This window comes from Podarcis gaigeae, assembly GCF_964106915.1.
Source record: "Podarcis gaigeae genome assembly, chromosome: 4".
Classification (NCBI taxonomy): Eukaryota; Metazoa; Chordata; class Lepidosauria; order Squamata; family Lacertidae; genus Podarcis; species Podarcis gaigeae.
This window is the reverse complement of record NC_139677.1, coordinates 3,018,084-3,043,823: the sequence shown is the minus strand read 5'-3', so window position 1 is coordinate 3,043,823 and position 25,740 is coordinate 3,018,084. Positions and strand designations below refer to the sequence as shown.

The following is a 25,740-nucleotide window of genomic DNA, read 5'->3' as shown; positions in this document are numbered from 1 at the left end:
CTATTAGAGGCAGGAATACTTCCTCCGAAAATGGCACTACGGTGGTACCTCGGGTTATGAACGTAATTCGTTCTGGAGGTCCATTCTTAACCCGAAACCATTCTTAACCTGAGGCATGCTTTCGCTAATGGGGACTCCCACTGCTGCGTGATTTCCGTTCTCATCCTGGGGCAAAGTTTGCTACCAGGAGCACCTACTTCCGGGTTAACGGAGTTTGTAACCTGAAGTGTTTGTAATCCGAGGTACCACTGTACTCTTGCTCAAGAGAGAACAAAAAAGGAACACCAACTTCAGTAAAAGAAATGCAAGCAGTTAACAAAGCATGAATGCAACACTTCCCTTGCAAAACAGCACAGAATTTATTTTAGAGGAGAAATAGACATTACAGTACACTACTATTATATCAAATTCACCGATATGAATTAATTCTGTTCAGTCTAAAGGTTAAACTACATGTGATATGGGGGATCCATGACTGAATCTTCTTACCCCTTTACTTCAAAGTAGCATGGGAAGAAAGGCTGATAATTTAAATGGGAAATCATGCTGGCAGTTCAAAACTGCGCGCGCGCACACACACACACGAAGACAGAGATGACATTTAGGGAATGTCCCTATATTTCAGAGCACATATGATATTTAGGACCGATATCTATGGTCCTTCACTGGCTCCACATAATGTCTTTATGGTATGGTAGATGCATGTCACAGACATGAATTCAGGTTTCAAAAAAGTCTGAAATGAGTTAATAACATTGGTAAAACAAGTAAACCACAATGACTGCTGTTTAAAAAGGGCAATTTAAATCTTTGATATATGCAAGCACAAGCCTTTGAAGTGTCCTTTGCCCTCTTCCTCAAAATACAAACCAAAACACTTATTTTAGCTAGAGGATTTTTATCAGGATGTCTCCTTCAATTAGAAGATGTATTTTGGGATTAAAAATAGAACTGACATAACTACTTGTGGTAGGGATTTGTTTATCCGCATGGCCCAAGGATAGTTTAATAATGACAGATAAATGGAATGCACTTCTGCAGCATATCAGGAACATCTCTGTGCTGCTTTAAACTAGTCCTTTGGTTCTCCTAGCCTAGTGCTGTGGCTCTTCAGATGTGAAACAGACCATTGATTTGGGCAGCTATGCAAGAGACACTTGGATCACATAAAACATTTGGTGTACTTGCAGCAATAGTAACGGTGTTTGTTTGTGGGTGTATATTGCAGTTTCTGCCATTCATATTAAGCAGAGACATAGTTGCCAGTATCAACAGCAAGATGCGTCACGGGAATGGTGAGAATCCTCCCCAGAATGGTGGCTTTGCACCTCAGGAAAATAGTCCTGGCTGAAGTGAAGTACTTACACAAGGAGCGGAACATGCACAACAGCTTTATGCAGTAACTGCATGATCCCCCCGACTATGCCAACAGAAGACAAAGTCATTACCAGATGCGGAATGGATGGAGCTCTGGAGATGGATGCAACCATGGCACTTCAGATAAATGATAAATGGGATCTAGGCTCCCTATCCGAAATATGGCCAGTTTTTCCAGCCAAACCTTGACCCATATGCCTCTTTCATTATGTCCACACGTCTACAAATGTCTGCTGCAACAAAACTATGTTTGCTCTGTAAAAGCAAGATGAGAGACTGTTAATACGTTGGGTTCCAGGAAGGCAGATGGTGTACCAGAGACATAAACATCAATACTCCAGTAATGCAAGCACTGGGATTTATTGCGATGACCATTTCACTAAAGGTCACCATAAGCCTGCTCTCCCCCCACCTTTTTTTACTGTTAGACAAGACAAAATCCACACCATACTGAAAGACCTGTAGGAAGGTTAGGAGGTGTAGGAAGAGTCATCACCTGCCAATTCTACTCTTGATTATCAGAAACACAAAATAAAAACTTAAAATTCTGTTTGAAAACAAATCAAAGTCTCTTACCAGGTAACCCAAACCATATACAAGTGGACACATCTGTTCATCCACCCACGTTTTGCCCTGGGCTCGGCTCGCCACTGGTGCGCAGACCTTGGAAAGTTGCCCATGAGGGAATGTGGCCATTGCGCTGAAACAGGTTTCCCCACCCCTGCTCTGCATTCCTGTGACAAAAGTGGGAGGGGCAGGGACTTCTAAACCTCTTTATTTGTCCCTCAGAACTCTCCACAGGCCACACCTCCTCTCCACAGGCCACGCCCCCTCACTAGCCCTGCTTGGCATGCAGGTGTCTTGCTCAGATGTCATGCCTCCTGCTTGTCTGGATGCAGGATGGAGGGGGGGTGAGCGTGAGCAGAAACTAGCATGCCATTTCCATTCCTTGCTCCACCCACTTTTGCCATTGGCTCCCTCCAGTGCTGCCATGTGGCCCTTGGAAAGTCACCCAGAATGGAATGTGGCCCTCAGGCCTCACCCTTGTAGGCCTCCTGAGCAGGCCAAGTCCTCAATTGACTTTTTAAATTTATTTTAAAAAAACAACATTTTATTTGTTTTTGCATTTCTGTGGACCTCAGAGCTCCACCACGAGCATGCTGCTGTTTCTCAGCGGTTTCGGTTGTAGCTGCCATCACTACCTGAGTTCACTATTAGAAGCCGTGCTTCTTGAGCAAGTTATGATAGTCAAAAGCCAGTGGTGAACTCTGCATTCTTCAGTGTAGGACAAGGGCTTTAAGTTTGTTTTCACTGTAGTTGAAAGGAAAAAAAGAAAGTGATTTCTGTGCACCACAGGAAAGACTGGAAACTGGCAGAATTTCTTTCATCCAAAAAGTTTGTGAATCGCTTGCCCTCCATAGTGATAATGATGTATTAGACCAACATTCCCAGCAGGTTCATTAGTGCTTGACCAGATGGCATCACAAACTATGACTTTCCAGATCCACTGATTTATGCTTCATTGAAAGCATTATTACACCCAGGTGAGAGATTTCCTGGATGAGGTTAGATGGCTTCTGTCTGGGTTATGGGAAAATCCATGTTTTGTCCAAAAGCTGAAATGCTACAAGTCTGCCCTGGCTTTCTGCCTCTCTTGTTTCTAGGTTAGCAGATCACTCCATAGCCAGGAACTTGGTGCTCTCTTTTTGTCTGGAAAGCTTTGTCTGGAAAGATTTTAGGGCCATAATAAAAACCCTCTGCTTGCAAGGCAATTGAAATACTCCCCACCCCTTGGAAACCCAGTCATGCATCCGTAAGAAAAAAATCAGTAAGGTCCTAAATGAAGTATGAAGGTGCCTCACAGTAACTCAGTCCTAGATAACTACATGCAAAGCAATCACACAACCACTGACATTTTACAAGTGTTTTCTGTAGTCTAGCTTAATTAATGAACAAGCTGCTTTTTCTATTTTAAACTAGTCAGATGATCACTGCATTTTCATGTGTGTTATTGGTATCTAGGATTGCCAACTACAGCTTCAATTTCCCCATGCACTTTGAAACATAACATGAAGTGTCTGTGTTGTTCAGTTCTTAGCAGTTTTGTTCTCCTTGCGCTTCTGGACCAAACTGGGATGCCCTCTCCTTCACCCCAGGGCTCAGCACTGATCTGTTAGCAGGCACAGAGGTAATTCTCCTCTCCCATAGTTGGTCAGCACAGTGCCTGCAGATAATAGCTGCCACGGTAGTCTCCATTATCAGGATGATACAGGGTAAGTAGAAAGAGACAGAGAGAAATCCAAACCCACGGTTTGCTGGAATTAGCAGAGTTTGAAATAGGCAGATGTCCATCCAAAGTCTTTCATCCTGGCTCAGATGGAGAAAAGTGGAAATAAGCTGTCTGGGCCAAGGCCAGAGTAAGCCCTCCAAAAGGGGCAGGATAGAACAGGGGCAGACTTAGCCCTGCCCCAAAATCCTTTCAGCTCAGTCGCATGATCAAGACACCTAGCAGAAGTTTCACTGGCAAAAAGGATGGTGTAAATCAAGCTCTATTTTAAAGGGTTATTTTCCCTCTGCCAGGCTCAGCCAGCAGTAATCCCCACTTCTGAATGGAGTTTGCCCTGGAAGAAGGTGTGGGGTTTGGGAAAAACACATACATGCTATGCCCCAAGTGGAAAACCCAAGGGTGTGGGAGGGAGGAATGAGGAAGACAGTAAGGGTCTCCATAACTTGCTCCTTTGTTAGGGTTACCAGTCGTCCCCATTTCTCGGGGACAGTCCCCGGATTTGCGAATAAATCCCCGGACAAATTCCATCCCTGGAATGTCCCCGGATTTCATCTAACATCCCCGGGAAACGCAGTCACAGCAGCCCGGAGCAGTTGGCTCTGGCTGGCTTCAGGAGCTGCTCGGAAGTCCCCATATGATGGTGGTGCAGAAGCTCTAAGATGCAGCTTCTGGGCTGCCTCCACCTTCTCTGACCCAGCAACTAAGCTGTGAGGGGAGGCTTCATGCTGCCTATCGGAGCAACCTCCCGACTCCTACTTTCGTGCAAGCAGGAGCGGGGCGGGGATCTCTCAGTTAGGCAGTGGGAAGCCTTCCTTCCCAGGTGAGAGATTCCCGCCCCCTCCTGCTTGCACACAGGTAGGAATGGGATTGGAGCTGCTCCGATATGAAGATCCCTGCTCCCTCCTGCTTGCATGCAAGTAGGAGTTGGGATGAGGCTGCGCTAGTGTGACACCTCCCTCCCCCCCTTTCACGCAAGTAGGAATGTGATTGGGGCTGCTCCGATAGGAAGGGAGGCATTGTGCTGCCCGAGCCTCGCAGCCACCGCCGTTCTCAACCCTCCTCTGCTTTCCATGCCTGACCCATGGCGCACAGCTTCCCCACCACCACCAGAAAAGAATCAGGAGTGCTCTGATGGTGTTTCCTGCTTGGCAGGGGGTTGGACTCGATGGCCCTTGTGGTCTCTTCCAACTCTATGATTCTATGATTCTATGAATCAACAACTCAGGGGCTGCCCAGGCTCATGGAGAAAGGAGATACAGTGGTACCTCTGCTTAAGTACTTAATTCGTTCTGGAGGTCCATTCTTAACCTGAAACTGTTCTTAACCTGAAGCACCACTTTAGCTAATGGGTCCTCCCGCTGCTGCCGCAGCACGATTTCTGTTCTCATCCTGAAGCAAAGTTCTTAACCCGAGGTACCACTGTAGAAGCCTCAGAGGAAGGGGAAACGTGGCAGTTGAGGTCAAGGTGGTGGCCACCCCCCTGCCACCATCATCGCTGCAGCATCAACATCCCAAACATTTGTTTGTTTGTTTAAAGTGTCCCCGGACGCATTGAAAAAAATCTGGTAACCTTATCCTTTGTAACCTTTAAAGGAAAACTGGCAGGACTTCTCCCTGTCCCTCACACACACCCCTGAACTGGTGGGACAGTTTCTGCAGGGCCATGGCTACCATTTTGCATGACTCCATCCCACACCATTCTGGGACTGCTGGGGCAAATGCTGGCATGGGAAGCAATGTTGTTCCCCCATCAGTTCTATGGGACTCAGCCCTCCCCTCTGTATCCAGATGTTGCTGAAGTAGCCATGGCCTCGGCAGCAAGACTATTGCTCTTGTAACTTAAGGGCCACCACAGGGTTGCTGCTTCCACATTAATTGCTCCTAACTCTGAGGTCTGTGAAGCTGCAGATACAGTTGTAGCTATCAAAAAGACTTATTTTGAGCCTGTTTCTTTAATCCTGCCCTAGGACACAACCTGTGTTGCATTGTAGAAATAAAACACTGCTCCTGACAGAAGCAGAACTCTTGCATCCAAAGTTTCTTTTTCAGCCTGCCTAACAGTGTCCATATGCATCAGCTTCATATCTTTCATCTCTTAACTTTCAGACATGTAATTTAGCTACACAGCTGCAGTTTAAAAATTATTTCTCTCTTTCTACCCACCCTCCCACTGCAGCCGCCAGTCTTCTCTCCCTCTCTCTCTCTCTCTCCCTCCCTCCCTCTCTCTCTCAAGTGACTCTGTGCACGCCAGCCAATTTGCTGCTACCCAGGGAAAATGTTAGAACATAAAAACATTCCCTCCCCTCAGCTTCAGAAAGAGCCTAGGGCTCAGGGATGCAAGTATTAGTAAATCTGATGCCATGCATATGCTCCTATTGCAAGTGCTTATAGACAGACCTCTGGCATCTGTCTCTCTGTGTTAAAACAGGCTTAATTGTAATAATATCTCTCTTCTGGATTCTGAGCACACAACACTACAAAACCGACTATGACTGATACCATGGTTAAAAATGTTTTCTTTTTGGGGGGTGAATATATCATCTGTGCATTTTAATGAGCTGAGTTAATGATTGTGAGTCACGTGTATGACTCACATGTGTGTATGAACTTAACAGTGCCTAGTTTATTTTTTGCTGCTTTTTTATTTTGTTTACAGATTATAAATGTTGTATTGATTTAATAATCATATAATATGCATTTTGCTTTAATCGTGATGTTTAGCTGATTTTTTTAGTTGTTGCCTTTAATAAGGCAGTGTTTTGTAGATTGTAATGGATGCATTTGTAGATGTTCTATTGTGTTCTATTTATTTATTGTTTGTAAGCTGCTTTGGGATTCGTTTGAATGAAAAGCAGCATAGAAAGATTTTATAATGAATCAAATAAAATCTTCTACGAGATCTGAACAGTGAGTTTTGCCCAGAAGCCATGCTGGAAAGCAATCATCTGCTGCCATCTCACCCCCAGATTGGCTTCCTTGCAATCTGCAGACCTCGTGACCCTTGAAGAACTTCAGGCATGATGGTTTACTGCCCTGATCTCAATGTCCCATTTTCACTCTTGGCTCCCTCAGTAGCTGTTGCTTCCCTTTCAGGATCACATTGTGGGGGAAGCGGCAGACTACAATATTGGCCCGACTGTGAAAAGATCTGCAACAATCTGCACACTTCTTGGTTAAGGGAAGGGACAGTTTTTTAGGAAGCCAGAGGTAAATGGTGACCATGGGCGCTAGTCTGTATGGAAAGGGGACTCATCTGGGCCAGAAGGTCGCACAGTGAAGGTGAACCAGAGACTAGATGCAGAGGAGCATCAACTGGTTGGAATCAGAGCAATAAATCTGGGCCTGAAGTCATGGCCAGCCATGCCAATCCATGGAGTCCACACATTGAACCAGAAGAACAACATATGAGGTGGGGGGGGGTGTCGTTTGCTATCCTTGATTTGCCAGCAGGTGTGGAGGGTAGGATAGCTCCTCACATCTAAAGAGAAATTCATTATAAGAAGTTTCTGTTTTATCACAGCCGTTTTGGGGCAACCTAGTCAGATGGGTACATATAATTATATCATTACCACCACCACCATTACCTTTGATCTTCACTCTTGTGCCATATAATGATATTTTAAAATAATTTATTTCTTGCTTCTGGCAAAACCATATATAAAACCATATATAAATGAGCTGGTATTTAAATGCGGTGTGGGAAACCTCTCTGAGAAAGGTCACTGCTCTCAGCCAAACATTCCCCCCCCCCCACTTCCCCCCAAAATCATAGAAATGGTATTCCTCAGATGGAACCTTTAAATGTGCCTTGAATTACACTTTTGGCAAAACCTGGCAGCAACTCAGGAAAATGTGGAGCTCTTTGTACTGAGACATTTTTTGCTGTCATGCTGAAGCTTTCTAGCATTTTTCCAAATTCCTCTCAGATGTTTTGCCTGAGGACAAACTTCAAATTCATTACAAATTTCAGTGTTTTGGTAGCAAATCTAGTCTTTGAGCTGTGCCACAGGGCTCTTTGATATTTTCACTGGAATAAACTAATGTGAGTACCTCTATGGAATTTAAAAAGAAGAAATGTTATTTTCCTTGATTTAACAGTGGAAACTGTTCACAGTCTCTTAATCAAACTTAATGCCTTGGAAATGTTTCACCCAGTGTTCTATTCCTCATTGGTTCCCTCTCCCCCCCCCCAACTGCTAGTTCTCCTTCCTTCACACATATAATCTCTCATCAAATCTATGTGGCAGCAAGAAGAGAAGAACGGAGCTTTGCAAATCTGCAAACAAGTGTCTTTAGTCAAAACAAAAAAAAATTCCTTCTAGTAGCATCTTAAAGACCAACCAGGTTAGTTCTTTACAAAGAACTTAGTTGGTCTTTAAGGTGCTACTGGAAGGAATTTTTTTTGTTTTGACTATGGCAGACCAACACGGCTACCTATCTGTAAGTGTCATTAGGTGACTGAAAAAAGTTTATGGAATATTACTTGTCAACAGAATGCAAAACTTGGATAGATTCGTGGGGGTAGTTCAAGGCTTTCCACTTCCTGGCTGAGTAAAAAATAACTGAATGAAGAAAATGTAAAGTATAATATTAGACAATTTGTGACCTAATCTTAGTAATATAATTTGCTTTCAGATAGGACAACAGCATTGGCAATTTCAGAGGTATGACCCCTTTCTGCAAGAAAGAATGAAAATGGTTGAAAAGCTGACATCCAACATGAATTATAACAGCAGAGGCTGAATCTTCTCAAGGTCTTTTATTTTACAGAGCTTATTACTATTCACATTCTTACTCAAGTCTATAAGCTGTAAAATTCTCCCTTCTTGTAGCAATAACTCACTTTCTAGAATGACACCTCGTACTTTCTCTCTCCCTTTTGCATGCGCGTGCGCGCGCGCACACACACACACACACACTGCGACTTTCATTGTTATCATTGCTCAGTGTAGCAGTCAAAACATAGTTTTCCACATCCTTCCATTTAATTCTACCGTAGAACAATAACAATACATCCTTTAATACACCTATGGAGTTCTTCTAAGGGGGTTGGTTGGTTCCTGTACCTTCTTTGCTTTCCTCTAAGCTGAGGCAAGAGGCCAGAGCAAGTTGCCACACACCGTGGTCATGCAGGGTCTGTGAAGGACTGCCCTCAACGTTTAACCTTTAGCCTTTCAGCTTGTGGCCCATCAAGCCGAACAGAGCCACCCCTCTTTAACACACGAAGCTGCCTTGGCATGAGCCAGGCCACAGGCCCATCAAGTTCAGTGCTACCTTCTGAGGCAGGCTCTGGATTTCCAGGGTATCAGGCACAGGCTGTTTCCAGCCCTGATTCTTTCTTTTACTCTGGGAAGACAAGGGATTGAAGTGAGGGCCATTTGCATGCTAAACATTCACCCCCATTTTTAACACTCCTATGCAGACACAAAAGTCAGAGCCTTATTGACATACAGCATCATGACTGTACTGCAAGTGAACTACTGTTCTCCAATGGGACGTGCATTGGCTTGGCTAACTCACAATGTTAAGCCAATGCGGTGTGGCACAAAGTAGGACTGCAGCTTCTAATTTGCTCCCCTCCCCTCCCCCCCCCCACAACTTCCATGCTACTGTGTCATGACTGGGCTTAGGGCTATGTGTAAACTTAGGTTCATGATTTGTCTTACAGCCAACAAACCAGGAGTTGTAAACAAGGTTTGTTTTGCACTTACCAATCACATTTTTTTTGTGGGAGACACAAACTAAAAGTCTGGGTTCACACATAGCACTAAGTCATGGCTCAGATCCCGGTTGCGCAGCAAGGGGGGAGCAAAGTGGCCACACTTTTCTGACTGTGAACCAGTACACTTGCTCTTTCATGCTTGCTCATGTTTTGACTAAGCATCACATGCAAATGTGGCCGTTAAGAAGGCCAATTTCAAAAAGCTGAAGGAGCTAGGGGGTGTGATCCCGTGGTCAGAAATACTCAATGAGCAGGGAATCCAAGAAGGATGGGAGTTTCTAAAAGGAGAAATACTGAATGCCCAAATGCGGACAATACCAAATTGGCCTTCTTAAAAACTACACTCCGTTTTCCCTTGCCTCTGTATCCTGGAACCCAGGAGAACAAGAGCACTTCCACTTCCCGATTGGCAAGGACCAGGTCCAAGACAGATGATCCCCTTGTTGGTTCTTCCACCTTCTGGGAAATGACATTGTCAGTGAAGCAACTGAGGCATTTGTCAGACCTTAATGCTTCTGCTGATTAATATTTGTTAGTTGTTTTTCTCACGAAGTGACTCAAAATGATTTGCATAAAAAGCTTATGACATTCATTTTTTGCATATTCATTTTTCAATTTTTAGGAGCACATTTATATGAACTTTAACTATAGAGAGCTAAAAGCATTTTTGCACTCATTTTGTGAAATTATGTCTGTTCAAATACCCAGCAAGCATCTATGGTGCTCTTCTTTAGATGCTTACTTTAAACATTTTGAATCATTCTGGCTTTCCCTTTCAGCATGACTCAGTTCAGTCATGCTGCTCATCATATTGAAGGTGCTTAACGGTATCTTCTATTTCATTTTGTCCTGGGGCAGCTGTGTGGCTCACTAGCCCCACCCACCTCAAACCTCACACTGTTAACACTTCCCACTCTTGACTAACCTGAGTAAGCCCACTCCTCACTCCCTTTACACATCACAACCTCCCCCTCCCTCGTGATAATGCCAGACCTTCTCCCCACTCCATGCAATTGGTAGGCCTCCTTTGAACCTTCCCCGTCTCAATTTTGATGTGGATCTCTTCAATTTTGCAGCCTTGCTTTCCATCCCCTTCTCCCCCATGCCTTCTCTCCCCTCCTTTCCCATGACCTCCCCACATGCACACAGACCACCCCCACAGAGTCTTCTGGATCTTATCTCCCCCCCACACACTGCAACTGCTAAGCCCCATTTCCACAAACCCACCAAATTCTGAAGCAGACAGCCCCATCTATTCTGCGTCTCCTTGGTATCTGGGTTTTCATTTCCATATTCCAATGCTACATCCTCCTTCCTCCTCTTCTGCTAATCCTCTGTCCAACACATCTGGCAAAGCTCTCTGGGTGCAAAAGAAACTCCTCTGTACATGTGCAGAGTGCCTGTGTATTTTTTTCAGCACCCCATGACTGGTCTCCTTAGTGCACTCCTTTTTCCTTTTCTCTTTCTCTCCCCGAGTGATTCCCCGTCTCACTACTTCCCTGTATGGGACACTTCCCCACACAATTTCCCCTTTGATACCTACCCTTTAGCTTCCCTCCATGATTTTGTATCCCCTTTCTCCCTCCCCTTCTGGTAAACCCTGCTTTCTACCCACCCCGTCATGAATCTTGCTACAACAGTATTCTGCTCAAAAGTGGCACCAAAAAAACAGTCAAAAGGCAATGTGTGAATTGAATATTACATTCAACAGCTGCAGTGTGCTGCGGAAGGTTACAGTTGCGGTGATTTTTCTAACTTCATTCAAAATTCTCATGAAAGGAAACAATTGGATAATGATCTTTGATCCTGTGGGCTTTCTAAATAGTTTTATTTATTTCAATAGTTCATTTTCAGTCTCTCCAACAACTTTCCACTGTTGAGGTCTCTTCTGGTAAGAGAGAAGAGTTAAGTGGTCTGCAAAAACTGAGGAGGAAACCTTGTAGATGCTTGCTACCCCAGAATACAATATAATTTCTGCCAGCAGTTTCAAGGGAATGGCTGGCTTAATATGGAATGGAAGGAATTAAAATGTTTGTGGGGAATACTGAAATGTATTGAGAGTTAGGTGTAAAATAGTGTTGAAATCTGTATTAAAAATAACATCTCTTCCCTGTACCTAGCGTCAGGCTGACACCCCATATTTAACAGCTAATATTTTAAAAGCCAGAACCAAGAGGAAATACCATGATAGCAATCTTGCATAGTAAGCAATGGAATGTGTTACAAAGATGTTTCTTGTTATCTCCCCGCCCCCTCCCCACTGCATGCAGACACAAAAACCTCCTGGTCTGCATCATGTTGAAGTCAATGCAGCAGCAGCAGCAGCAGCTGGGAGCTCCAATCTGCAGCCAACAGCATCAGCTCATTGAACCTGCACACCTCTAGGGATTCAGAGCCTCACTGACCCTCTGGACAGACTACTGAGCATCTCATCCACAGTATGTTCTGGGATATGTACTGGCAAAGCAGCGGAATGCCCTGTGGGTGGCAAAAGCTAAAGAGAAATTTCAAATTGGATGGAAAATAAAGGGGGAAAGGGATAAAGCAATGGATTATACAAGGACTAAGGAGAGAGAAACGAATACAGTCAGGGATGGCTGAGAAACAAAATACAAGAATCTTTATCAGCACTTTAGCAGATTTTGAATGCTAAGGGTTAATACTGACAGGAGGAGATGATACTCAGAAAAATAATTTTCACCCTGATATATTTCTGGAAGGACGCTTTTAACCATGCAATGACTAAAGATATGTGCATCTGGGAGCATGGTTCATGATGTTCTTCTGAATCTCACTGAAATAAGTGGTGGTTAGATGTGTCGTTTGAGGTAGATTGAAACGTATGCACTTTAATGCACCCATACATATCCAGGTTACTAGCTCTTGAAAGCATCTTGTTGCACATAATGAGAGCTGGATGGCGAGAGTTAGGGGAAGATTTCAAAAAGATGTGACATCTATTCTGAGAGTAGCCTGCTCAGTGTGTGTTAAAATGCTGTTTTATACTAGTCTGCATTGCATTTGCTTATTTGGGCTGCGGAGAAGCTTCTATATGCACAGCCCCAACCCCACAACTGTATCTGTCTTGTGCTTACAGTTTTTCATTTCAATGATTGGGTTCCTGGAGCACAGTATAAGAAGACTTACACATTTTTAATCCAAAACTAAACTAGTGAAGAAGGATATCAATCCCACTGGAAAACTGATAGCAGGATTAAGGACTGGCCCACAGGGGTGTCATTTAGGAAAGACAAAGAGGGCAACTCCCTGGCTCTGTAAACTGGGCAAATTCTAGGACAATTCCATTGCCTTGCATATATGTGTGCCAGAGGCACAAAACTGTTTATACTAGGAAAGCCAAAAGGATGGCTTTTGGACCAGAGTTACTAACTGCTTATTATGAAGTATAAAAAACATAATTGTAACAAATGCTCCTGAACTGCATTGCTTTTTGGGGGGTGGTGGTGGGAGGAGAATTCAGCCTTGAGTATATTCAGGAGAAGACATTTCACAGTGCTGTTAATCACACACAGACCACTTTGAAATTTCTCTGGCCCTGAAACTTGAAATGCTGGAACTTCTTGGTCCATAAGCAACAAGGTTTAGGATCATAGAACAAAAATGCTCTAATACTTTGCTACGAAGCAGGACCTGCATATGCCAAGCCCCTACAGCGGAAGAAACAACTCAATCAGGAATACAATGGGTCACAAGAAGTCAGGAGAAAGAGGTGAAATTATTTATTATTATTATTATTATTATTATTATTATTATTATTATTATGTGCGAATGGCCAGGTTCAACTTTATACAATACAATGCTCCTGTTCTTCTTAGGAAGACCACAGTGAAATGATAACCATAAACCTTTCTCTTTAGCTGTGGCCTGTGCCACAACACATAACAGTTACGACCTTGCACTGATTCTCAGCATGAAACAACCCGGTAAAAATATCTTTTAGCAACATGCACCACTTGTAGGAGTTCAACCCCCACTTCTCCAAAAGAAAAAAGAAGACGATAAAGTGCTTTGTAAAACAAAAGTGAATTGTATAAGTATTTGTAGTTTTTGGCTTAAAGAAGAGAAGCTACTAATTCAATGTATCTTTCTATCAATGTCACAGATAGCTAAGTGGAAGTCCAGCAATACCCAGAACTTGTCTAGATGATTATGTCTCATGGAGACACTTCTCTTCTAGCAAAGCCATAATCCTGAACTGAAGGCCAAGGCAGCAAGCCCATCTATGAGGCTCAGCTGTGAGTAGCAGGGATTGTTCTCCTGCTACACTCTCTGTTTTGCACCTATGCAATTACTATAGCAACACCCTTCTATTTGCCACACTAAATCTTGTTGTTCCTCTTCTTCCTCTTAGCACACTTCCTTTGTTCTTCTCCCAGAGTTAGGCAAACAGAACTGGCATTCTTGTTAGCAACCTCTGAAGACACAGAAAATGCAGATATATCTAATCCCCTCCCATTTATTATTCAGGTATTGGTGCCTGCCAATAGGATCAGAGTGTCCCAGAAGACATGAGTTTGATGGGAAGGGTTAAAATCAGCTTGCTTCCTGACACTCTCCATTCTTGAGCTCATTCATCATATTCATGGAAACAGCACCATGGAGGGATCTAAGGTTGCCAATTAAGTTAAATTAAGCAAGATGGACAGGAATCTAAGTGAACAAGATCATTGTCATGATCTAAAGCAACTTCATTAATGGCAGAAAGCAATCTTGGCTAAGACTGTTCTTTTAATCAGGTTTTTCTGTCAGCCTTATGTCTCATTAAAAAGTTCCATTTGGGAGAGATTGCTCTTAGAGCTGTATTCCCTATGAAGGGAATGCTATGAGAATATTATGAGTAAAATTTTGTTACCAATATGAGATCGCTGCAATTGCTCATACTGACATCCTTCTTACTCAAAAAAGTGTCGTTTAAAAAAAAACAAGTTGGATTTTATGACATCTTTAATCCCTGATGGAGACGTTGGCCTATCTAGTCTGATCATAGGGTTTGGAATTGGCTTGGGGAGATAATCCTGTCTGACTTTATGACATATGGGTACTCAAAACTTTTTCTTTTGATATTAAAAAAACAGCTCTCTTAAATATCCCAGAAATGGATCAGGCTTTGGGACTGAAATGTCCTCTATGTCACCCTCAGATTCACGGTTTGATTAATCTGCCTCCCAGATCTACCAAAAACTTCAAGGCAGAGACTAATAGTTTGAGGCAGGAGTAGCCAAAGCAGGGTCCTCCAGAAGGTTGGGAGTACAAGTCTCATCAGCCTTGATACCAGGGCCAGGGATGATGGGAGCTGCAGTGCACAACTTCTGGAGGCTCCACACTGGGTTGAAGAAAACAGGATTGGAAGATGTAGCAGTCATGATGCTCATGGTGTTGATTATGATTTGGGGATGGTGATTTGGTCCAAGGCTATGCTTGCTCCATTTTCAATAGAAAACAGGTTGATACAAAAATAAAACAGGGAGATAGCAAAAGGAAGATTCAATTAGTTAAAGGATTTCTTAAAAACAAACCCAAAAACCTTCAGATATGGCAGTGGATCTGCTGCTCCATTGCTGTGTTTTGATTGCTTCACCTGGTCTTGTAGCAGAGCTGTGGAATATTGTCAGAAGCATTTTGCAAGCTTGTACCACTCTCTCCTCGCACCCCACTATTTCTCTCTCTGATTCTTGCACTCTTTCTATTTCAGCTTTTGCCCTCTCTTATTTCCTCCTTCCTTAATTTCACATATCAGAACTGACGGCTTGCAGGGGGCTTCTTCCATCACTTTGTCTGTTTCACCTCAACCCATTTTTCATTCCCCTGCCCCGCCATCTTTCCCTCTGGCCCTGACTCCACTCCATAGCTCACTGAAACGTTTCCTGAATCCCACAGTTCACCGTGAAGCAGCCCTGTCTCCTTCTCTGCCTCTCTATATCATCTACACTTGATGCAGAAGAAGAAGCAATTCCCAGAGTGTTGGAGACCAGAGAGCAGAGGAAGGGGAGAATATGGCCATATTATTCCAAGGGTATTTTCCAATGGACATTAGAAGTAGCCTCAATGCTCAGCTTTATCGCTAGCGGAATCCTCCTGCTAAGAGCGTGGTACTGGGACCAATGCCTGGACTTTAAACCAAGTGGTTACAGTGGTACCTTGGGTTAGGAATTTAATTTGTTCTGGAGGTCTGTTCTTAACCTGAAGCACCACTTTAGCTAATGGGGCCTCCTGCTGCCGCTGCACTGCCACTGCACGATTTCTGTTCTCATCCTGAAGCAAAGTTCTTAACCCGAGGTACTATTTCTGGGTTAGCGGGGTGTGTAACCTAAAGCATATGTAACCTGAAGTATATGTAACCTGAGGTACCACTGTATTCTACTTTTAAAAGAGACAATAACTTAACATTTTTTGCTAAGTTAACAGAGACTTCATTCAAAGGTCATTTGTAACACCAGAACCTCCAATCAATGGCAATACGCAGAAGTATACAAGCAGGCAAACAAAGGCACAAAGAGAGTACACAGCTCACTACCCTGTATCACTTTAAATCATTTAGTGCCTGTAAAAAGGCCCAAACTGCTTTTCTGAAAGAGTTTTTGTCGCTTGCTTTGCTCATTTCTCCTATAATACCTGGAGGTTCAGCAGAACACATTAATACACAGGTTCCGTCTAGCCACAAGAGTGGGGGCGTTTCAAGTGACCTCAAGTCAATTGGAAAAGAAAATCCTACATAGCACAAAGGAGCCTTTTTCTTAAAAGCGCCAAATAAGAAAGCATATCACTGAAAAGCTTGCTTTCACAATATTGCCTCAACAATTCTAAAGAAGAAAACACTTATTACAATATGATAATAAAGAAGAATCAGGTGGCACAGGGTGGAAGGAGGCCTGTGCGTTGCATGCAAGCAGGCCAGCTGGTTTCTCGCTCCTAATTGCTCTGTAGTTGGTAAGCAGGTGCTGAACTGGTGAAGAGACTCTACTGAAAAGCCCTGTGTGGTCCTGAGAGCTCCAGCTGTGGAGTTATGTCTCTGGACCATTCATACAGGCAAGCCATCATGTGCAGGTGACCCAGGCCCCTTTGGCATGTTTGTGTGAATGGGTTATTTCAAACCTAGCTGTGCAGACAACATTTTTATAGCACCTCAAATATTTCTCAGTAGAGACCAATTCACACACACAGCCACCAATCACTAAGTGTAGGGTGAGTCAAGTGCAGAGAAATCAAGAGGTGTGCATGCATGCATGCATGTATGAATGAATGAATGAATGAATGAGGTCTACAACAAACATGCACAGAGAAGAGAGAAGCTGAGTGGGCTCAGGAGAAGCTCCTTGACCAGCTAACATGGTTTGTATATACTGTAAGACATGGAGGTAAGACATTTACTCGTTTTCTGGAAAGAGAAAATGGGGGGGGGGTTCTTTATATATAATTATCTCTCCTAAGTAGTTTTACCTAACTAAAATTAAGAATTCTGGTTTTTTAAAAAATAATAAAAGTTTAAATTAGAGTGAATTTTGGAAGCAATTTTAGAGGTTCCTTAATGGCTAAACATCTGAGGAATGTCAAGAGAAGCAAATAAAATTTTGATCCATTTAATAAAGCTGCTTTGAATGGTGCTTTGAATCCTTAACTTGTCATTCAGTGCTTTTTCCCCCCTGGAAAAATAGATGCCAGTATTCACCATAAAGTTGTTACAGTAAGTGCACACTTTTTACCCCCCCCCCCCAAAGATGCCAGTATCCCCTGAAGTGAAGCACTGCCTACATTACCTACAGCAAAATTTCAAGGTGAAGTTGGATGCTAAGAGACTTTGAACTGTTGCAATTTTACTCAGTAAAAGCAGACTATACTGAAATGGATTTGGGACTCTAAACTTGGCTCTCACTGAGATGGGTAATTAAGGTTTGGGCTCTGCCATTTCAGATTGCAGGTGGGGTTTTCATGGTTGAAAAAGCCTTACTGCAAAATAGAAATAAAAATGTCCTGCACGTAAGATGTAAGGCAGGAGACATGTTGGTTTTCTACATGCAGGGATTTGCAGGGGGAGAGAAATGGAGGATTCTTCCATCGTGTGATGCTCCACCTGCTGCACCTGAAGTGCTGCTTTCCAGAGAAAGCTCTGCCACATAAGTACTAGGCTCAGTGTTAGAAAGGAGCCGGAACAAAAGGGCACAGTTTCCACTGTCAGGAAGCTGTGAAGCTGAGCTGGCAATATACTGTAAATAGGTGCCACTGAAATGCCAGGTTCATGTCAAAATGTTCTGGCTGCCTTCCTAGTCTCTGTCTTCTTTTGATTCTCCACCACTCAGCTTTCCTAATTTGATTTTCTCCACGATCATATTACAAGATACTGCTCATTAAAATAGAAAAGTATTTTTTTTAAAAATGGCAGAGAAATCCAAAAAAGTAAAAAAGGGATAACAAAGCTAATTCTATAAAATCCCCCACCACACACAATTATTACATTACAATAATTTGGATCCTACCAAGTGAAGAAAGTAGAGACCTCATTCTATTAAATAACTGTACACTACCCCAGGCCTAACCGAGCTAGTTTTGATAACAGAGCCTTAGTTCATCTGATTATCATCAGCACCTGCATTTGGAGAACCCGTGTGGGTAAAACAGGCCTTCTGGCATGTGGCCACAGTGGACTGTGAAAGTCCAACGAAGTGACACTGCTCTCCTCCCACATGTGGTGATGATCATGAGGACAATGTGAGGGGAGAAACCTTGTTTAATACTTACACTAGATCAGGCTAAGATCCAGGAGATCCCAGCCTCCCCCCATGCCCTGCCCTCTCACCATCCTGGTACCTGGAGGTCAGATCTTCACTTCATCCGGATCATCATTCAGTTTCCAACAATGGCCAGTCAGATAACTGTTCCCTGTTATTGGTCCTCAGCACCTGGTACCCAGAGATATACTATTTCTGAACATGGAAGTTCCATTTAGCTATCATAAGAGACACAACCTCCCTCCATCTGGTTATCATTTCATGGAGTGTTGACCCTTACAAATGGCTCGAGTCAGTTATGAATCAAGCTGACATTACTTCAGTCAGAGGAAGGGGGGAATGGCTGTGAATTCATGTGATCCCCAAACTGTGTCACTTTAAAGTGCAGGTGGTTTCGAGTGAGGAGAACTAGTGGGGCTGCCGCCGCTGCAATTTTCATGGGTGGCTTTGGGCAGTGGGATTTCACAGACTCAGCTCCCTACCTGGGAGGTGCCTCACAGAGCAGCTGATGTGGGGACAATGAACAGCAGGAACGCTGCTGCTCCTCTTGAGCCTTGGCAAAGGGGGATTCGCGTCCCCATGAAGGAGAGTGTGCATGGAGTCATCACTGATCTGTGAACACAGAGACAGCCATTTATGACTTGTGCTTAGGAAAACTTAGGTTTTCATGTATAGGAATGTTTTCTCATGAAAGGACATCAGCTTGCAGTTGGAGGCGATACAGTCTGGAGTCAGCTTGGCCATCATCTGCTGCTTTTGAGAAGTAGGCCTGAGAGATACCTGAAACCGTCTTAGTGGGAGCTTCTTTGAAATGCAAACCTGAAAATTACTGTTGACATATATGTTAGATTTATGGGGCTGGGGAGAGAAAGTTTATTTTGGAGATATTTGGTGCTGTGGAGAGGATATTTGGGGAGAAAACATTATTCAAATGTTGGGGGGGTGGCTGCAGCCCTGCCACATTCCTTCAACAGGAGAGAGTGCTGAAAACTTGAAAAGAAGGGCAGCATTGTTTCTTTTCTTAAAAAACAACCACAACCAAGTTGCAAGCTGCGCCCCTTTGCAATGGAAGTCATTGCCCCAATCAAAGAGCTATGCTTGGGTGGTTGTGGTTATTCCATGAGGAGGTGTCTTCATGTGTTAGAAGTGTTTGCTTCCTCATTAAGTTGCACACATTGTAAGCAAAACTGTCAGAGTCCTCTTGCTCCTCCTCAGGCATCTGCTGCTTTAAGAGACAAGACTATGATTGCAATCTCCAAGAAGAGGGAAAGGCATCCATCCTTTCAATGCAAATTCAGAGAGATAGGCAATGCTTTCAACTCACATCATCCCTACCACTCAGCGAAGGTGAGGCATAGCAGCCAAGCCCCTAGCTCTAGCATTCCTCCTGCCATAAACTCAGCCTTCTGTCTGTCTCAAGAGACAATGAAGTGTGCCTCCAGGCATTCTGTTAGCAGCACTGAATTGACCTTTCTGGGATGCAAGCCTGGGCAGTGGGCATGGAGAACCTGGGCTCCCCAGACGACAAGACCCCCTTCTCGGCCTCACTGATGTGATCCAAAGAAAAGCAGAACAATGTGTGTGGCACCAGCTTGGCTGCAGGAGTTGCCAGAAGGAGGTGTACAAGGCACCATGCAACTGTCTTAGGGACTCCACTCTGGATTTGTGCAGGGTTTACTCCTTAGCCTTTTTGGCTCCCGAAGATATCTCACAGGGTAGCAGATATCTGAGATTTCCATCTCCTAGATGGGCTACCTTCCCAGGTCTCAACCTCAGCTCCATCCGTGTCTGAGATGTGGAAATAACAGTGCCCTGCCCTAAAGAGTTGTAAGGATGACTGTAATTATGTATAGAAAATGCTACAGCACAGCTGGACAGCAGTGAGCCCTAGGCTTAATTTCATGAGGTCTAATTTCATGTGGGTGACTATGAAGGGGAGCTGGAAGGTGAGTGAGACAAAGGAGCGGCAGAAAGATGGAGAGAGAAAACTCTGTCCTGTCCCTTTGGCGGCTCTGGCTGAGCTCACTTGGACTCCAGCCCTGCCCACTGGCAGCAAATGGCCACGACAGGTTACCCTCAAGGTTCTCAACAGAAAACAAAAACATAAACCTAAGGTTTATTACTCTTAATGCAACAGCACCCGAAACTGCCATCATGTAACATTGGGATGACAGATGCATGTCAATTTCTCTCAATCCAAGGAAAAGGTGCATTCACATAGCATATTCTGAAATGGCTGAAACAGTAACAAATTTCTTAATTCCCATTTTGGGCCAGTCCTAACACTCACCAATATGCTAATGATGTTTTAATGATGCTTTTGGTCAAACAGAAATCTTCACAGACTGACAACAATTTAAGAGGGTGGGGGGAGATGTTCCTTGTCTCCAGCTGTCATCCACTGCTCAGCAAAAGCAGGTAATAACGAGACAAAATATGCCAGCTACTTTCGCAAAAACTGCCTTTTCAATAAATTTACGCTAGGCAGTAATGAGCTGTGTTGTGCGGCATTTAATCTGTTCTTTAAAAAGAAGAAGCTAAAAAGGAATTCTTTCAGTGTGGCTCTCAGATATTAAAGTCCGCACATCATTTATGTTGACAGTTCGGCTTCAGGCTATAAAACAGAAGAACCTGTTCTACATCTTCGCTTAAAAAAGGAGCAGAACACCTAAATCCCCATCAATCCACTGTCATGGTTTTACATCTTATCTGTGGCAAAAAATGAATCATTGGAAAGATTTGTTCTGATTCCACAGACAGATCCATCAACTTGGTGAGGTTGTGAAACAGGTGATTCAGAGACTGGTAATTAGTGGCAACCATCCCATGGGAATGTGTGAACACCTTGTGCAACCATTCTTTTTGCATTCGTAAGTCAGTATTCTGGATTCTGTGTTTCAATTCTGTGCTGCCCCTTTGAGTGTCTCCTTAACTCAGAAAGGGGCAAGCACTTAGCGGGGCTGGCCCAAACAGAAAAGCAAACCAAGCAGCTACTTGGAGTGCAGAAATCTCAGTGGGATTTCAGCTATGGTAAACTGATGGGAGGCACACCTAATTGTAGAGCAGTTTGTTGGCTGACTGGATATCTGCTTTATGACACAACTAATATCTGCTAATGACACAACTGAGAGTCTTCAAATGTCTATCAGTTCCCTGGGGCACAAACACAGTGGTAAAGGTGAGGTAGTAAAGAAAGGCATTACTGTAAATGGGGGGGGGGGAGCCTGTGCTAGCTGACTAAGGAAGGAGGTGGGATGGGGTAGAATCCTCACCCCTGCCCTGGATGCAATTAAATTGTCAAGGCTGCACAAACTGAAGGCACCACAGTAGGTATAGGGAATCAAAGCCCCAGTGGCCCAACAGAACCTTTCAGGCCCTCTCTCTGGTCCTTGGGACTCTCCCCAGACCGTATCTCCTTCCTGGCCACACCCCCCCCTTGCCAGTCCCACCTTGCACCTTCCTTGAGTAATTCTGAATGGATGGAAGGTGTCCTTGAACTCTGCTAAGGCGTGCCTGGATGGAGGGTGGAGGGGTGTGAGACTGTGTGTAGAAACTATCCTACTGTACAAAGGTAACCATCACATTTGTTGCTCTCCCCGCCCCCCAGTAGGGATTGCCACCCTGATGCTGAAAGTTTGATACTCCTACCTTCTCCGTTACACACATTTAGTACAACTAGTATCAGAAATGTTCTGCTTTGGTCTCAGGAAAGCTGCACTTCAATAGGTGTATCAATGCCCAGGCCAAAAGCAGTGCACAATATTACCAATCCTGCACAGTAAGAGCAGGCAGAATTGAAGCAAGGACCAGATTTGGCCACTGCTGGTCAAGCACAAAGGAGCTACCACATGTGAAGAGGCTTACAAAGCATGTTGCTCCCTGGACATGCAACAGAAGTCAGTCAGTTACCTACATTATGTGTTTTGTGCATGAAATGAGGAGAGGTCAAAACAGCTGGAATTTCAGATCCACTTTAGCCAAAACTGAGCTCATTTGCAATGCAAAATGTGCTTCTAATTAATGTTCAGAATCCTAATTCAACAAGATCTTTGAAATTCTTTGCAGTAAAAATTCACTTTTATCAAATTCTCAGTTGCAATATTTAAAAAAGAAGACACCCCCACCCCACCCCCTGAAGTTTTACAATTTCACATGTAAAATTCTGACCCCCGAAGAGTAAGACAGCTAGCAGACGAAGGGTTTGCTCACCTGACAGAAGCAGATCAACAGACTGAAGTCTACTTGTGATGGTGTGGAGGGTGAGGAAAGCAAAGGAAAGCAAAGTCGGGAATGCTTGAAAAATAAAATATTTTTAGTTAACAAGGAGGAAAAAATCATTTGCAGGAGAAAGGGTTCATTTGCATTCCAAACCCCGCTCCCCAAATGGTCTCTGCTTGTGCTTGAAACAGCCATTTAGTTTGGTATATATTGTAGAAAGCTACAGAAGCAGCAGCAGCAGCAGCAGTCCATCATGAATCCCTAGGTAGATATTAGTGAGTCTATCATGCTAAACAACACAAAAAGTTTCATAGAGTATGATGGAGGTACTCTGGACAGAGATGTCACTCATCACTGAAAGAAAGCACAAACTGACAATGATGTCGATGTCATGCGGCAACATACAAAAAACACCCCACCCCCAGCAATTATTCTACTATAAATGATAAGTGCAGAAAGGCCCTATAATTTGGGGGAGACCCAGATTTCCTTTACAGTTTCACTCACCGTGAAGCTCCCACAATATTGCTGAAAGGATAAAATGAGGGAGGAGAACACCATGGATTGTCCCACATAAAACAGGGGCAGGTAAACCTTTTAGCTCCACGGGCAAAATCCTTATCAAGATCAGCTGTGAGGACCCACTCATCTGTCACAACCCATCACTTGACTTTGCAAGCCGCCTCCCTGCCCCTTTGAACTCCAGGTCCCAGAGGTTTAAAACAGAAGTATGGGGCAACTTACCAAAGCTTTAAAAGAGCCATGTTCAAGTTGGAGCCTCAAGAGGCTCGAATAAGAGAGACGCGGACTAGCCTTGTAAAAGTGCTTTTGGAAGCATCTTCCCTGCAAACAAGCAGGCAGTTGGGGTGCAGTGGGGTGCATGGGGAGGGGAAGAGTCCTCCCTGCCACTGCCTACCTAGTCACTCCAATGTTAAAAGGAGAACATTTTAAGGGGGTGCTTCCAAGAGTGCTTGTGCAAACCAAGGAACACTTTTACAAGGGGCAAAACTGCTCTTTGAAGCAGCTCCACTTCTCCTTGTGAGTCCCCCACACCCCTGCTGCTGCCACTCATGTCCTCACTTCAGTGATTAAATTATGGGGGAGGGGAGTTCCCCCCCAGCTAGGGTTGCCACCACCTCTCCATTCAGTTAAAGGAGAAGCGTAAAAAAGTGTTTCAATGCCCCCTCATTGGCTGATGAGCAGATACCCAACCCTGCTGCCAAGGCTCTGTGATCTTGTTACTTGCTGGTCATAGCTAATGCAGATTTAGACCCTGCCCGCTGTCCATCAGCTGATGGCACCAGCTGATGTCAGGTGATGGGCAAATGGTGTGGTTTGGGTAAAATGGGCTTGTGAATTAAACCGAACTCCTTGGTGGGCCAAGATTGGCCCCTGGGTTACAAGTTCTCCAACCCTGACATAAAATGCAGACGGGATCAGATTTTTAAATTCGCTCTCGTGTTTAGAACAAAACAAAAGCCTTGCATCTTGAAAATTAAAACATCAGGGATACCGCTTTTTCATGGAAGCATTCTTTTTTGTTTTTGTTCTGCAATTCTCCACTTGCCTTCTGAAATCTACCAATCTCAGTCTCAAAAGGGTCGTACCACCTGCCTTTTAAATATATTTATATTTTATTCCTGAACATGCTCTAATTTGTCAATATGCACACAATACACACACACACCGAATGTTCACATTGGCGCTTATTGACCGATGTGTCATCATCTCTCTCTTGTTTGACCTGTGTCGCCCATAATACTTCCACGTTATCTTCTCATGTCTCTTTGGCCTTTGGGCCAGCTCACATACCCAGAACGGTTCAAACGATTGTAATGTGGTCATGTGAATGCTTTACTGCCAGCCCTGAATGCTGTGTATATTCTACTGTACCAGTATTGGCAACTTTTTTTCTAGCTCACTAAATGTGGGTTGCAATGTAAGGTGTTTTGGATGTTGTTATTAGTTTCACAGCAAATGCACAAACTCGCCAGTCAATGATCCTTTTCAAATTATGTCCGATGTTTTGACTTGATGTTATGACTCCCCATGTAAGCCCAGTTTGCTTCCTAAACGAGGAGGGAGGACTATCAAACCTATTGCATGCAGATTTATGAATGGATCATCCACGAGCACATTGCTTTGCATATGGCAGAATACATATAACAAGGATCCTTGGCTAAGAGGGTATGGAATCCAAACCTTAATCCTAAAACAGTTCAAGGCTTTCAAATAAACGATGGCTTCTCCGCCCCTTGCAGAGCCTGAGGTGTTTTGCTGGATACAGCATGTAAGTCTACTGTAATGACGTTTATTCAACAAAGACCTTGACAACTGTACTCCTTTACTGATTGTTTCTCCCTTTTTGTGCTGAGTAAAACAATTAATTTGTAACAGTGAAAAATACATCCACTTGTAGCATTTCTGACCTGATATCATATTAATTTTATCTGCTTTATGAATTGCTGGAGGAAATATTCAGCTATTTTCTGAAAGACTGACTTGGGGATTATTGGAGCTGTATAATTGTTCTACTGATAAGATGTGTGAAAAAATACTTTATTTGACATTAATCTTACTGAAATGGGCAATGTATCTGAGAAATAGATTGCTGTCTAACTGGCTTGCCAAAATCTCTCTTGCTGAGAGCAACTGTAGCTCATTAAAAAAAATTATTTATTTAAACAGCCTCTTTTAAGAATGTTCAATCTTTCGTCAACATCTGTTGTCTCTTCCTCCTTAGGAACATAATTGTGCAGAATTCCAGTGTAAAACATGCTGTGTACAGACTTCTCAAAATATTCATGCAGTTACCCTGCAGATTTTTTTTAATTTTTGTATATTTCTCCCTTGCTCTTAGAATGCATGCACACAACATATGGAAACACCTGCAAATAAGTTTGCAAAATGCTCTTACTGAGATGACTACTAAATATATACCTCCAGTGCTTCCAAGAGAAGAATAAAATGCAAGCTACTTGCTTAGTTGGTTACACACACCACTTCAAACTATGATGAAGAAGAGTAACACTCTAGAACAGCAGTCAAGGCAATGAGCACTCACACTTTACATTGTGGGTGCCCTTTGTGGGATCGCGTGTGGTGCTACAGTTCCCAGGGAGCTTACTGGCAAACAGGGGGTGGCTTGCCTCTCAGTGTTAATTTTTGGAGGTTCATGCCCAGCCTCAGTAATCAAATTTCTTGCTGGAGGTGGGGCCAGCCCCATTTATAAATAGGAGGTGGAGCCGACAACAGCCAGGCAGTTGGCTCTGAAGATTCACCCTCCCTTTGTTTAATGTTTCTTGTTTGCAGGTTAACTTTTTCTTCCTGTTTAGCAGGCGCTGCTGTTGAAGGACCGGGAAGAAATTTTCCTGCATTGGCAGGTTTTGTCT

General features: G+C 43.7%; 1 protein-coding gene across 13 annotated transcripts in view; it reads right to left on the bottom strand.

Moving 5' to 3' along the window:
* The window catches only part of PCDH17 (protocadherin 17), a 135,060-nt gene that overhangs the window by 12,820 nt on the left and 96,500 nt on the right, over window positions 1–25,740 (bottom strand). For 4 of the 13 annotated variants that reach the window (XM_083737787.1, XM_083737790.1, XM_083737785.1 and 1 more), the window contains exon 4: window positions 22,340–22,423. The exons of 7 other annotated variants lie outside the window; for them this stretch is intronic. In XM_083737787.1, the coding sequence (XP_083593913.1) occupies window positions 22,340–22,423 (84 nt within the window). Of the gene's footprint in view, window positions 1–18,719; window positions 18,743–22,339; window positions 22,424–25,740 lie in introns of those variants that run through there. 2 more of the 13 variants (XM_083737788.1, XM_083737796.1) reach the window with 2 other exon arrangements.